This window comes from Myxocyprinus asiaticus, chromosome 34, assembly GCF_019703515.2.
Source record: "Myxocyprinus asiaticus isolate MX2 ecotype Aquarium Trade chromosome 34, UBuf_Myxa_2, whole genome shotgun sequence".
In the NCBI taxonomy this organism is placed as follows: Eukaryota; Metazoa; Chordata; class Actinopteri; order Cypriniformes; family Catostomidae; genus Myxocyprinus; species Myxocyprinus asiaticus.
The window spans coordinates 19,302,860-19,318,518 of record NC_059377.1 but is presented as its reverse complement, the minus strand read 5'-3'; the positions used below and the strand labels follow the sequence as shown (position 1 = coordinate 19,318,518).

Below are 15,659 nucleotides of genomic sequence, written 5' to 3'. Positions count from 1 at the left end.
AGTAGACCAATAGTGGATTTTGCAGATACCGATAACTAAGGTGATGGAAAACCGATTTATTAATTGTTTTTTAATAAATGTATTAAACGATTTATGTAAAGTTTTTCTTAGTCTTAGTCCTGACGGGCACAGACATAGAGGCTACAAGATTCCAAAATTAATGAGAATGAGAATGAGCTTTATTGCCAAGTATGCTTACACATACAAGGAATTTGTTTTGGTGACAGAAGCTTCCAGTGCACAAACAATACAACAACAAGACAGAGATAATAATAAAAAATAGAATCACATGTGGCTCCTTTTTAAATCATAATGATAACAGAAATCACCCAAATGGCCCTGATCAAAAGTTTACATACCCTTGAATGTTTGGCCTTATTACAGACACACAAATATTTAAATGGCATTTAAAGGTTAATTTCCCACACCTGTGGCTTTTTAAATTGCAATTAGTGTCTGCGTATAAATAGTCAATGAGTTTGTTAGCTCTCACGTGGATGCACTGAGCAGGCTAGATACTGAGCCATGGGGAGCAGAAAAGAACTGTCAAAAGACCTGCGTAACAAGGTAATGGAACTTTATAAAGATGGAAAAGGATATAAAAAGATATCCAAAACCTTGAAAATGCCAGTCAGTACTGTTCAATCACTTACTAAGAAGTGGAAAATTCGGGGATCTCTTGATGTTTTCTTTAAAAATGGTACATATATTACCAATTCTCCAAGGGTATGCAAACTTTTGAGCACAACTGTATATATATATATATATATATACGTATGTACAAATACAAATCTGTTATATACAGATAATGCAAGGGAATGTAAAGGCAGAAAAGGTAGGATATGTTGGATAAATATAAATAATAAAATCCCAGATTCAGTTTATTGTTTAACCATAATCCCAATAATAACCAGAAAAAAACTAAGATTTGATGCATAATACAGGACTTTTAGCTATAAACATGCCCGAAATACACCAGGGACTTTTGAAATGTCTGTGCTTCCAGCTCAAACAAACACACAAGGTGAAAAAACATGCACTCTTATAATCATCAACAATGTATTACAATATACAGTGACAGATACAGCAAATCCCCACAAGGTGTCAGAGATTATTTTTATTTCACCTCTAGAAGCTGCTGTTATACTGTAGAACCCTACAGCGCTGAACACAGAGGAACAAAAAAACCATCGGCAACTATCAGTGTTGATTAATCTGTAAAACCGATATATCAGTGTTTCTCTAGATAAAATATCTTGAAGAGATTTTGACGTTTTATTCTACAACATAACTGATAATTTGAGGTCATACCTCAAAGTTGAATTTTGCTGCTGTGTTTAAAATCATATTCCAAAGGAAACCATGGCTAGAAAATGTTAATTGAGTTCCGTATTTTAAGACTACAACTTGAATGCTTCTATTGGATCAATATCTTACCAGTTGTATGTGTGTGTGTTCCAGGTAAAAGTGGAGGCTCTGAGAGACTCTCTGTACTGTGTGTCCTGTGAAGCTGTGGCTGCCCAGCTGGAAGCTCTGGTAGAGAAGACTGAAGACTTCACAGACTCTGCCTACACTAACCACGAGCAGAGAGAGACAATCATACAACTCTGCCAGATCACTGGTCATGAGACCAAACAGCTCATCAACACGTGGAGACAGGCGGTAAGAAAATGCACACTCACATATATGTTTGTTTTTCTATCATGGTGGGCACTTTCCATTGACTTGTATTGTTTTTACACAGAGCTAATGATATTTCATATCCCCTAACCCTACGACCTAACCCTCAGAGAAACCTTTTGGCATTATTAGAATGAAAAGAAAATAGTATTTCACCAATCAGAAAACCGTGGCCAACACAGCCCGCGAAACGTGCCAAGGAGTGACTGTCCACTCCCATGATGCACTGTGAATGATGCAATGTTGGCCTCCCTTCACCCTTAAACTACTAAAATATTTTGCAATAAACTTAAAATAGATTGTTTCTATTCTTATATTTAACAACTTAAAATCAATAGTTTTATATATCCCCATCGTTTTGTATTTAATTACATTTTTCGCATTACTTCATTGGATTGTAGTTTGTGCCCTCGTGAAAAACGGTAAGTACACAGTCTTGTACTTTTGTCTTTTTGTCAGATTTTTTGCCTCAAAACAAAGTTTGTAATGTTGTGATTCACCTCGGAGCTGGATGCTTTGGTTCATGGCTTACAACTCCTCTGTGGAGGATTTTATTAAAAGCCTATGCAAAAAATAAATGGAAAAAATACTTCCGGAACCCAGGCGGCTGAAAACATGGGCAGGCACTGTTGCGCTCTATTTATATATACTTGATGTAGAAAAATGTCAAAGTCTTCGCAATTTTTATATCTCATATTTTTTCCCAAAAATATGAGATGTACTATAAATGGATGAAATTTAGAGTTCCCATGGTCATGGAAAACCTTTACATATCAGGGAATCTGTTTTGCGGAGCAGGGAGCGGACTGCGGTACCGAACCCAAGACTACCTGTAGGAGGTGGTCTGAGCTCGGTTGCACTGGAACTGTGGCGTGGTTCGCGTGAGTGAGAAAGCAACCTGTATTGCTCATGCGTTTTTGCCGATTTAAGCATGATGACATCATCAGTTGCACAAAAACAAACACACATGTGCATCATGAGTGTCAGGGAAATGTTGTGGGACACAGAAAAGGTGAGGTGCCTTTTATATATTTGCGTGAGTGAGCGTGCAACCAGCTGTGTCCTCAAAAAAGACAGTTATCCTGTCATGTACAATTACGAATTGAATTTAAATGAATTACGGCATGCGACACACAGAGGCGCAAGTGTTGTTCACTCTAGTGCTCATGACACAAAATTAATAAAAAAACCACACAAATATAGCAACCCACGTTGTGTTTCTATCATGTGCACGTTTGTGATGACGCAAGTCGATGACGGAAAAGCACAAGGGTTCGACAGAATCATACGCGAGTCTGAAACCAGTCCAATGCTCCGTGGGGTGCCGGGAACAATCGCGCCCGGATTCGGACCACAGCAAACGTGCCCAATGTGAAAACCACCAAAAAATACTTCATCAGCTATTGCCTTGGGTGGAGTAAAGCTGGCTCACAAGCCATAATGACGTCTGATTTGTGAGCGACAAAATCTATTTTGTTGGTTATTTTCAATGAATTGGTCGACATTTATTGTCCCTTCAAAGGGGAATTGTGTTGCAATATCTGATAAAAAAAGAAACATTTGTACTTATACACAACATACAGTCACCCTAAAAACTATTTGGACACATGAGCCACACTTAAAATTAGTGGTCAACCGATATGGGCTTTCAATGGCCGATGCCGATACGATATCTAGAGAGCAGGATGGCTGATGGCCAATATAAATGCTGATAACAATAATACAATTTAACAGCAGAAAATCAGATGTACACACAATTTGTAAACTGAAACAAACACTTATGCAGTATTTACTAAAATTTGCGTAAACTTGAAAAGAAAAAAACTTGAAAATAGAAAGTGTTGACTATTCATTGACAAATCTATCGGTAGATTTTGGAACTGACACAAGGGAGAGTTAACACTTATTAATCGGCCAAGCGTGTACGGTTATCGGCCGATGCCGATAATCACAAAATGGCCAAATATTGGCAGATTAATTGGTCTGGCCGAAATATCAGTATATCACTACTTAAAATGTATGACTTTCATTGCATTAGATAACAAAATATCAAACCAGGTTGCATCTGCAAACAAACAATGCAAGACTTTTTCTCAGAACTAACTTAATTTTTGTGACCAATTTTTGGAATTACTTTCAACTAACTAGTGCCATGGTAATTTGTTGTGGATGTATGAAGTAAGTTTCCCTCAAGTTCCAGGAAGCGTGAATGGTCCTAAACTTAAACCTAGAGGCTCTATATTGCCGCCCTGGTGGAAGAACGTCAAATTCAAAATGAAGATTGTTTGTAGAGACATCCAAAAGAGTCAGCCTTTCAAAATAACCTGTATTCATCCCTCAACAATTACAGTTTATTTTCTTGTTGTGTCTACCTTAAGATTTTGTACATATATGCTTTTTCTGTCATCGGATAATACTGATTTAGCGAGAGTGTTGTTTTTACATGGTAATATTTGGGTTGGCCCCCACTTTACCTGTCTACCATTTCAGTGACAGAAACGTTTGGTGTGTGCTCACTGAAGTGCATTGACTGTTTAAGTCGCAGTGTGATGTCTCAGAGTAAAATACAGAAGGTGAGAGTGCTAGCACTCACACGCCTGTCTGTGCTGTGTTTATGTTGACATCCCACCGTAATCCTGTCTGAAAGCAATCCCACCCACCTGTCTGCCTGTCCTCTGAAGAGAGAGCTGCGGAAAAGTCTGTTGTGTCTTACAAGTCCATCTTTCAAGCTGCTCGGGCCATACTGACACTTGTGTTGAAATGTGGCGAGTTCTTCAACATGGATGCTGAATGTTAGGTTGAAAATCATCCTTTGTGCAGTGTTTGAAGTCCTCTTTCTCTCTCTCTCTCTCTCTCTCTCTCTCTCTCTCTCTCTCTCTCTCTCTCTCCCTCCAGCAGCAATCACTTAAAGCCAAAGAGGCCACGGAAGAGATGGAGCTCTCTATTCTGAAAACTTGTCAGTGTGTCAGTGATCTCAGGCGAGAGGTGAGATTTTTGCGACAGACTGCACACAGGGATTGAATCCCTTGTGTGTAAGCCTCGAAGTCAGACTTACTGCAGAGGTATCCATTCCAGTGTGTTTGATGTAGCACTATTCAGTGGTGGCACTGCACTGCTATTTAATCTAATGCACCATGGAAAAATAAATAATTCTTTAGTTGTAAGCTTGCAGTCTGAATGGAATGTAATGAGTTAAAAGGGCAGGTTCCTGTGATATTAAACACAGAAAGGATGCTTATGCAAGAACAAATATACAGTGCGACGCTGCAACCACTGTAGTCTGATTTACTAACAAATAACATATATTCTTTTGTATATTATACTTTAATGAATCAGTCATAAAGACTCAGTCATTGTTCGGCTTGGATAATTTGAATCAAACGAATCATTGACTGTACCCATCAGATTGGTTACCAAATTCCAAAAATGGAAATTCTCATATAATATACTCACAATCATGCCATCCCAGATGTATTTGACTTTTTTCTTCTGCTGAACACAAAGATTTTTAGGAAAATATTTCAGCTCTGTAGGTCCATACAATGCAAGTGAATGGTGACCAGAACTTTGAAGGTCCAAAAATCAAATAAAGACATCATGAAAATAATTCATATGAATTCAGTGGTTAAATCTATGTCTTCTAAAGCGATGCAATCACTTTGGGTGAGAAACAGATCAATATTTCAATCCTTTTTTACTATAAATCTGTAGTAGAGATTTATAGTAAAAAAGGATTGAAATATTGATCTGTTTCTCACCCAAAGTGATTGCATCACTTCAGAATACATATAATATTTTTGTGGATTACTTTTATGTTGTTTTTTTATTTTTTTGAGCTTGAAAGATCTGGTCACCATTCATTTGCATTGTATGGACCTACAGAGCTGAGAAATTCTTCTAAAAATCTTCCTTTGTGTTCTAATGAAGAAAGAAAGTCATAAACATCTGGGATGGCATGATTGTGAGTAAATGATATGAGAATTTGCATTTTTGGATGAACTAACCCTTTAACATCTGACTCACTTATTGTTGTCATAACTTTCATATATGTCTAAAACAAAGGCTGGTTTGTCAGACTTTAATTAGTATAATTTCTGACTTATTCATATAACTCTAGGCCTAGTTAAAATCACACATTAACAACAAAGTTTTTGCATTCAATGGTATTTAAAAAAAGAATCAAAAATTATGTTACAAAAGCAGTATTGTTTTGTTTTTGTTGGAATTCTGTTGGAAACACCGGTCCATCCTTTTCACATTTTCCACTTTTTCACTTTTCATTCTCTCCAGCTTGGTCTGTCTGTCTGTCTGTCTGTCTATCTATCTGCTTGACACCTTTTCCTGTCTTTCTTCAGCTTCATAAAGTAGCGGTGGTGAGGGCCACTGAACTGCTAAAGCTGCATTCAGATCACCTGGTGCTGCAGGCTCTGAAGGCTTCTGGTGGGGATGGAAACCTGGAGGCCGTGGCTGACTATGCTAGCACACTTACCGAGCACAAAGAACAGCTGCTGGAGGTGAGAGGCTCATCTATTTAATATTAGGGGTGTACCTTTTTGCTCTGACATAGATCTTGCAGATGCATTTGCATAAGACCTGCATCATGGATTACAAATATTTACTGAATGATGCAATGTGTATGTGTCATGAAATGTGAAATTAAGCAACAATTCGGAATTATTGTGGTACAATTCATAATTTATGATTCAGACTGATGCAATATGATGCAAAGCTGTAATCTATGCAAAGGGTGGCTATATTGATGTATCTTAAATGTACGATTTTTGATTTGTTTAAAGCTGCACTACGTAAGATTTTTGGGTTAAAAAAAAAAGAGTACATAAACAATCAGTGTTCAAAACAATGTCCTTACCTTACCCTGATTCACTACGAAGCTGTCGGGTCAGATTTCACGCAAAATTGCTGGCTTATGACGTACATCCTTGCATCATTACTTCATGACCATAAACACAGGAAAGAAGAAACAGCCGTCAGAAACTACGTTCAGGTCAGTCACACTCGCACTGTAGATATAATCACACTTGGCACTAATTAAAATGTACAAAAGACACAAGAAACCAAAGTATGTGTGTGTTTATGAATGTCAGATGGCCTCTCCCTCCATTTTCAGGGCACCAGGAATTTCACCTTAACAGTATAAAAAATGATCCAAATGGACCATTCAATACATCATAAATATGTAAATTGGAGCGAGTTGGTCATCTGAATAATCTGAAGGATTTGTGAGATTCGACCTAACCTTTAGAGCACTTGTGCATTATCAACACAAGGAAGACACAGTTATAATAAAATGAATTTATTTAAAAAAAACATAAACAAGAACAACTAACAACTACAAAATGGTACTAATATGCTAAAAGATACTTCGAATGGATAAGAAAAAGTGCACGAAATTTAAAGATGCAAGTGGCTGAGTTCGATGTAGCTATGGCAGATGGTTTATCTTATGGAAGAATAAACTGCTATTTCTCTGATAACTTATCTCGAAGTAAACAAATAACTTTAAGATTATTTGTAAAACATTTGGTACACCGATTATTCCATCTAAAGATCATTCGAAAATCATAAACTGATGGTATACATTAATTACAAACACTAATGCCAAGGTCTCTTGAAATAGGTTTAGATAGTGATATATTTATGTTCTGCCTGATTGAGTGATGAGCTTCAGTGATGGTGACATCTTCCACTGGTTTGGTGGGATGAAGCAGAGAAGCAGATGGATTCCGTTCCCACAGCCTTGAACACGAAGAACTGGGGAACGCTGGTCTCCTGAAAGCACCGAGAGGTTTTTGCGATCTGGAACATGCAGATGTAGTCCTTATGTCGGAGAAGTTTCTTTATCTGGAACACGCAGATGCACGAAACTTGAAGGGAAGATTTGCTTCCAGAGCTAAACCTTGTCGCTGGTATCTCTGTAGTTATCTTCCTGTTTTTCCTCCTGGAGTGGAGACGCAGATCTGTAGAGTGTTTTTCTGTTATTCTGTTAGTGTCACGCTCAGAGACTCAGGACCCCTTCAGAGACTCAGGACAGGGTTTGGCTGTTTAAAGAATACTTTTAGACCTTTTTCATGAGGAGGAGATTCCAATATGGTGATTCCCTGTTTCAGTGTTCTGATTGGCTGTTAAGATCAGCGGTGTCACACACTGTGTGGTCCAACCTTTGCCTCTCGTTTGCATAGTATAAAGTTTACTGTTAGAAAAGTGTCTTTAAGGTTTTACCTATGCATTGTTCACTTTCCAAACCACTTCCAAAATATTCGTTGTGCAGAACGCATAGAGTCCAAATATGGTGATGAAAGGTTGAACTTTCACCAGTGCATTAATTTATACATTAACAGCTACATTTGTGTGAACTGTTGTGTCACAAATAGTTGCTGTTAAGCTAATACCATTCTCTGAATGAATATGTGATGCAGTTTTGTTTGTATTTTAGGAGTAAAACTCTGTGAAGTTTTTTCCTCTTTTTGGACATATCTCTGTAAATTGCTCCAGACAAATGGCCAGAACAATCAACAGAACCAGTTTGATGAGGTCTTGAGCCGTCCTGTTGCCATTCACACCTAGGTCTTCGGTTTGAGAGTCAGGAGGTGAACAAAATGGTATCCAGGGGTCAACCGCTCTGCAGGGCCCTTTGTCTTCTAAAAAGATGCCTGGAAATGATCTTTTTAGTCTTATCTGATGGCAAAAGGCATTTGCTTACATAAGGCTTGATCACATCAGAAACCTGATTATATCAATACAAAGATTCACCCCCTATAGTGGATGAAAGGGCTTTGGAATGCTTTTGTCTTCTTGTTGTCCACTACAACACAGTTCAGGACATCACTGCAGTCTGTTTGGATGTTTATCTGTTTAATGCTTAGATATGTTGTCTGGTAGGGTTGTTAAAGCTAAAATTGCTTGCCATGCTTGTATGAATCGAACATCACTCGTGTGTTAACCAATCGTGATTTACATTGGGTGAAATTACTGTGACATGTTCACTAATATTTAAGACTTCTGAAGTTGACTTCATGTAATTGTAATATTGCATATTAGCATAATATTTTAATGTTTAATGAAGTATGTTTTATCCCCATCATTATTGAATCCTTGTTTTATGTTTTTAGTTTACGGTGTTTTTGTGTGCATTGCATAGACATACTATTGTAGTATTACAATTCACTTGCATTATCAACTGAGGCTGTACAATATAATATAACAATAATAAAGTCTTCCATTGAACTTATATCAGCCATATCACGAGTTTCACCTCTTCAGTTGATAAGTGTAGTACAATACAAACATTAATAGTAGATAAAACACTTGAATAATCATATTAAAATATACTGGTAACTGGTAGTGATTGAGTCCCCTGTTCTATATGTAAAAGCACTTTCAGTGTAGTGTCAGAAAAGCGCTATAAGTGTCAAATTCATTTATTCAAAATATGCAAATACGAATGTTTTTATCTTCATCAAAGCAAGTAATATTTAAGTTTTAAATGTTTAATTGTATAACATAATATAAAAATGAAAACAGCACGTTATGACTCCGGCTCTGAATATCTCCCAGTCATGATCACACACAGGCGATGTCCAGGTATGCTCATATCATGAGATTCATCCACCAGGAGAGCAGTGGCGAAACACAACTGACGTAAAGTGTTCTTCTGCAAATTGCTTGCAATATTAAGTTTCAACCACAGATATCACTAGAGAGCACAAAGTTACATAGTGCAGCTTTAAAAAAAATTTGGTGACTTTATAATTCCAATATTTTGTATTGTTTTTATTACAAATGTGGAATTAATAATATAAAGTACTTGTGTCCAAACTTTTGACTGGTAGTGTATGCTGAAGACTAATGTAACTGTCAAGACAATTTACACCATTGTGGAATATTGATAATTACAATCTATCAAATACATTTGAAAACATTTTGAGTACAGTATTTTGGGTAAGTATTTTGGGTAACAATTGAACAGCATTTACAATCAATTAGGATGATTGATGTATTGTGATACAGTTTTACAACACTGTTTAACATATAGACCTATAATCATATCACATAATCCATTTGTAGTACTCTGAGTATAGGATTATCGTTATATATTTTATTTTTTGGGGGATTTTTCCCCTTTTTCTCCCAATTTGGAATGCCCAATTCCCAATGCGCTCCAAGTCCTCGTGGTCGCACATTTGCCTCCGCGTCTGAGACAGTTTTTGCGCCCCACCGAGAACAAACCACATTATAGCAACCACGAGGAGGTTACCCCATGTGACTCTACCTACCCTAGCAACCGGGCCAATTTTGGTTGCTTACGAGACCTAGCTGGAGACACTCAGCGAACTAGCGAACTCCAGGGGTGGTAGCCAGCGTATTTTACCACTGAGCTACCCAGGCCCCTTAGGATTATCTTTAATGTGTAGTGTCATTTATTTTTATTACTCCTCATTTCAGACTTGTCGTTTACTCTGTCATATTTCGGGGACCGAGCCTCTGGAGATCACCTGTATTCACGCTGAGGAAACCTTCCGCGTTGTTGGCCCACAGGTAAACAAAGAGACCCCACTAAAACATCTACTCTAATACAAGGAAGCTGGCTCCTCAGCAAAATAGCAATATATATAAATAAATAACTAAATAAATAAAACTGAAGATTGTTATCCGCCTTAGACAGTGCTTATCACCAAAGCTTATTTGACCCATATTGTGTTTTTTTGTTGATTTCGCAACCCTGATTACAGAAAAAAAGATAAACACACACACACACACACACACACACACAGTTATAAAATAGCAAGAAACAGAAAAAACAAATCATGCATCGCTGCCTCCTGCTGTTTCAATCTTATTTGCTGTGCTTGGAATATGAACTTTAGATAACATTGTGCCAAGTGGAAAAGCTCAATGGAATGAAAAACTACGATTGGGCCAATATATGTTACAATAAACATAGAAATGCCAAATTATTGTGGCCTAATATTGTTACCGAATGTGTTCCCAACAGTTACTGGTGTATTTTTACTTGTGTGATGTGCCTTTTGTGAAACCGAGTGTATAATTTGCAGTGCATTTCATCAGCAGGTCTGATTGTGTGCTAGAGTGCAGGAACTAGTATTTTGACTGAGGGTGAACTCACGTCACCTGCCAATAATGATGAGTTCTAAAGATCAGCGAGCCAATAAGAGCACAGCAGGAGAGCAGCAGCTTCAGGGGTGCATAATAATTAATTACATTATCAGTAATTACGAAAGCTATACCAGCTGAATCCACACCCTCAGCAGAGACGAGAACTGCTTTGCTGTGTTCCTCACAGAAAGCTGTAAATCATAATTATGCTGTTGCCGAAAGAGTTAGATGGTGCATTTCTGCTCTGGCACATTGGAGAAAAACCAGTGATGAATATTGCTATTCAGCTTTTGTACAGCAGATAAATTATACAGTCGCATCTTAAGTTATTTAAAAGTGGTGAGAAAGATCTTTATTAAAATAGCAGCAGTAGGGGGGATGTGGCTCAATTTGTCCCAAACCCTTCATGAGCGACTATCCTCAGCTGTGGTGTTGAAGACAGTAGACAGAAAAATATCCATTTTACACTTTTAACAGCCCTCTAAAAAATCTGTATCTGTTAAAACATATACTATAAAATAAAGAATTACTTGCAATTCATATGTTGCTTCCAAACAAAAAATATTTTGTTAGAAAAGACGACTATTTTTGAATGGGGGTCATGGTCAGTGGAGAAAGATGTTGTTTGTTGTAATTATTACACCTACCAGCAGGAGTTAACCAGCGAAACCGTGAGCCCTTGGTTGCAATATAGTGCTATAACCTCTCTGTTTGTTCCCTCAGATTATCTCAGCAGCACAAACCCTAGCTCTGCACCCCACCAGCAAGATCGCTAAAGAGAACCTGGATGTGTTTTGCGAGGCCTGGGAGTCTCAGCTGTGTGACATGGCTATTCTACTGAAGGAGATCAACGATGTGTTTGAGGGCCGCAGAGGTATGGCACTTTCATCCAATGTAATTCTGCCATCTTTTGCCTTTCAATAGAGCACAACAGAGACCACCCACTTTTTTAGCTGTCTTGATTCCAAAAGTAGGTAATTTTCTCATTCATTTTCTCTATTGGGATTTCAAAAAATTCCCCAATAAAGAGTTCTAAACCATGCACCAAACCAACTAGTTCTGGGATTAATCACATTATAAACTTTGATTAGGAGCAAAAAAAAAAAAAATATTTGAAAATTGAAACAAATAAAATAAAATAAATTCCATGAGTAAGTTTAAAAAAACAATACATTTTAAGGTTAATGCAAAACAATAAGATATATTCAAATTAGGGCTTCAAATCAAATTTTTTATTATTAATTACATGATGCTGATTAATTAATTTCATATTAACAAATTATCAAAATATTTGTTTAGAAAGGCCCCCAAATAAAAATTATTCAATATATAATGATTAAACAAGTATAAATAATTATATTTAAATAATAAACTGTATATAAATATAATAATTCAGATAATTAAAATACTTTAAATTATTGTGGCAGATGAGTAAAGCAGTGCAAAAAGTGGCTTTAAAAGACAATATATACTCACTGAGCACTTTATTAGCAACACCTGTACACCTACTTATTCATGTGATTATCTAATCAGCCAATCGTGTGGCAGCAGTGCATAAAATCATGCAGATATGGATCAGGAGCTTCAGTTAATTTTCATATCAACCATCAGAATGGGGAAAAAATGTGATCTCAGTGATTTCGTCCGTGGCATGATTGTTGGTGCCAGATGGGCTTGTTTGAGTATTTCTGTAACTGCAGTCTCTAGAGTTTACTCAGTATGGTGCCATCCAGTGAGAGGTAGTTCTGTGTACTTTCTCATCTTGTTGATGAGAGGTCAACGGAGAATGGCCAGACTGGTTTGAGCTGACAGAAAAGCTACAGTAACTCAGATAACCACTCTGTACAATTGTAGTGAGCAGAAAAGCATCTCAGGATGCACAATACATTGAACCTTGAGACGAATGGGCTACAACAGCAGAAGACCACGTCTGGCACTTTATTAGGACCATAGTTACCTAATAAAGTGCTCAGTAAGTGTATTGTTTATTTCCCTGTTATTGAACATAAGCCTATCATTGGCCTACTGTCCACAGAAATCCATTTTGCAATTTAATTCGTCATTCTGTCCGAGATTTATTATAAGATCTTTTCTAAGGATGCGTAAATGTACACGTGTCAGGCGGATGCTTTTGGAGCTCAACTCTCATTAACTTGCATCACGTCATAAACACATTGTTTTAGGTCACTGTGTCAAGTTAACCGTAGTTCGAAAACGTGTCTTGAGATCCCTGCATTCAAAGTTGCGCTCCGTCCAGCTGTCTTTGAACGTAAGAATGCATCCTCATCATGTGCTGTCACTAGTGTCAAGCAAGCCAGAGTGTGGTTTGTTTTCTGCGCGTTGCCTATACAGCTGGAGTTTCGCTTACTGCCCCCTACTGAAAACAAGAGTTACTTCAATACTGAATTGCTCCGATGGTAGGAATATTCTTATTACGGTCCGGGGATATGAATAATTGCTTTAATTTTTCACACTGAAGTAGCGCATTTAACCGACAGCCCTAATCCAAATAAATAAGTATTTAAGATTTGCAGGAAGATCATTTCGATTATAGCATTCACGGTGCTGCATGGGAGTAAGCGATCGCTGCTGAGCTCTTTTGCCATGGTTCCCGTTTCCATGGTGACAGCGAATTCTCTTGATTGGTGGATGTCTCTTCAGGGTTCATATTGGACTATTAAACACAATTATTTTTAAATGAAGTTGAAATCACAGTGACTTGTCTGGTGTCTACAGCAGCATATGTAATTGCTTAACAACCTCAGAGCTCACGGTAAATCTGTCTTGAAGGATTTAACTTTAGAGAAAATAAATGGGATTTTTGTTTGCAGAACCCAACTGTTACTCATTTCCTCCCCATCCTCCTGTATGTTCTTCCAGCTGTCCATCTTCTCCCATAAAGCCACTCACGTTGCCCAAGATATGAACCCATCTCATGTCTTTTATCATCTCTGAACGGTAGTTTCCACAGTATATACCACAGTATGGTAATGTGGATTTCATGGCTGTTTTTATTCCATCAGTAGCAGGGCAGGGCAACGATAACAGTTCTAAAGGTCTTTTACCTCGGGCTAGATTCCTATCTTTTCCAGCCGCTAAAGATGTACCGCTTTGACATTTACACTGCATCCACATCCCTCACATAAGGTAATTGTAAAGTGGCTGGATAAATCTCTGTAGGCAAGGTTAAGGGCGCATTGCAGCGGTCCCACTCTATGGAAGTTCTTTCACTTATTTGTATTTGGACATACCGCTTAAATGTCAGCTTTCCGAAGTGATACTGTGGTTTTCTCACGATAGCACATAAAGCCGTAGCTTTATGTGACAGTGATATTTGTCAAAGAGTCTGAAGAGAGGCATCAGTAACATGACAGAAAAGCAGTGCCAGGGGAGATGTTTTTGTTCCAGATGAGAGGCTCTTAGTCATCATCTGTGCCAGTGGAGATATTTCCCAAAACAAACTGTCATCCCCCACCAAGGATCATGCCTTCGTATCTAATGATCCACATCATTATCTACAACCTTTCCCCAAAGATTTTTATTTTATAGTGTCCCCTTTTCATATATAATTTTTCAAATGAGAATTTTTGTCTTTTCCTGATTTACATTTTACCTTACACAATTGAAGCATTTAATGGAATAGTTCTCCCACAAATGAAAATTCTGTCATAATTTACTCACCCTCATGTTGTTACAAACCCATATGACTTTCTGTCTTCTGTGGAACACAGAATTTTAGCCTCAGTCACCATTCACTTTCATTGTATGGAAAGGCTGTTAGTCCCTAACATTCTGTCTAACATTCTCCTTTTGTGTTCCATGGAAGAAAGAAAGTCATGTGGGTTTGGAACAGCATGAGGGTGAGTAAATGATGATAACATTTTCCTTTTTTTGGGTGAACTATCCCTTTAATACTTTTATTACATGTTTTATTTTCTAATACCTCTTAAAGGCAAAGCAATGAAACAATATCTTCCTCATTTTTAGGTGATAAGAAAACATATCTGTCGCTACCAAGACCAGGGGTGAGTATATTGAGAGAAAGTGTATACCTTCAGAATATCTCTAAATCACAATTCTCATGTTAGCTTTTCATGTCCTTCATATTTACGGAATCATTTCTTCCTAGAGACACTCTGCTAACCTGAAGACAGTCAAGGCTGCCAAGCTTGATGCTGAGGTACAGTTCATTTTGTAATTAATTAATGTTCATTCAGTGCTGTTCTGTTAAAACACAGCCTTGCATCTGTGATCTGACATGTCTGTTATCCTTGATTTAACCAGGAGCAAACCACCATCGCTAAGCTGGGACTGGAACTGTGTCTCCTCACATCCGATGTGGACTCAGAAGTGGAACGCTGGGATGAGCAGGACCACGAGATGGTTCGACTGTGCCAGATCATGTCCAGCATGGCTTATTCCATGTACCTCTTCACCAGGTACTGATCTGCTGCAGCAGACTTCCTGCAAACCTTTTCATAAATTTCACAGTTCGTCTATCAGATTATCCGATTGGGTAGAGTAATACTGTATCACACAGGAAATTAAAAGAATGCAAAACAATTTCATCTTACTAGGCTGTCTTTGTAAATAAGAATGTTGTCCTTAAGTGACTTGCCTGGTTAAATAGTGGTGTAAATAAAAATAATATTCAGATTTTGCGCTTGTCTACAGTTCCAGCAGGTAAGAATTAGGGTAAGTGTTAGCGCCATGTCGATACACTTAGGTGCCTGCACCAGCACCCAGAGACGGCCCTGTTGTGTATGTTAACATTATTTAAAGGTATATTTCACCCAAAAATGAAAATTCTCTCATCATTTACTCACTTTCATGCCATCCCAGAT

The 15,659-nt window shown here is 37.7% G+C and overlaps 1 protein-coding gene across 2 annotated transcripts in view; it reads left to right on the top strand.

Moving 5' to 3' along the window:
- ctnnal1 (catenin (cadherin-associated protein), alpha-like 1) overlaps positions 1-15,659 on the top strand; it is a 124,231-nt gene that overhangs the window by 100,117 nt on the left and 8,455 nt on the right. Inside the window, exons 7-14 of one of the 2 annotated variants that reach the window (XM_051671550.1) lie at positions 1,462-1,662; positions 4,579-4,665; positions 6,036-6,194; positions 10,144-10,236; positions 11,539-11,689; positions 14,803-14,840; positions 14,945-14,995; positions 15,100-15,254. In XM_051671550.1, coding sequence (XP_051527510.1) covers positions 1,462-1,662; positions 4,579-4,665; positions 6,036-6,194; positions 10,144-10,236; positions 11,539-11,689; positions 14,803-14,840; positions 14,945-14,995; positions 15,100-15,254 — 935 coding nt within the window. Of the gene's footprint in view, positions 1-1,461; positions 1,663-4,575; positions 4,666-6,035; positions 6,195-10,143; positions 10,237-11,538; positions 11,690-14,802; positions 14,841-14,944; positions 14,996-15,099; positions 15,255-15,659 lie in introns of both variants that reach the window. The other variant, XM_051671549.1, reaches the window with a different exon arrangement.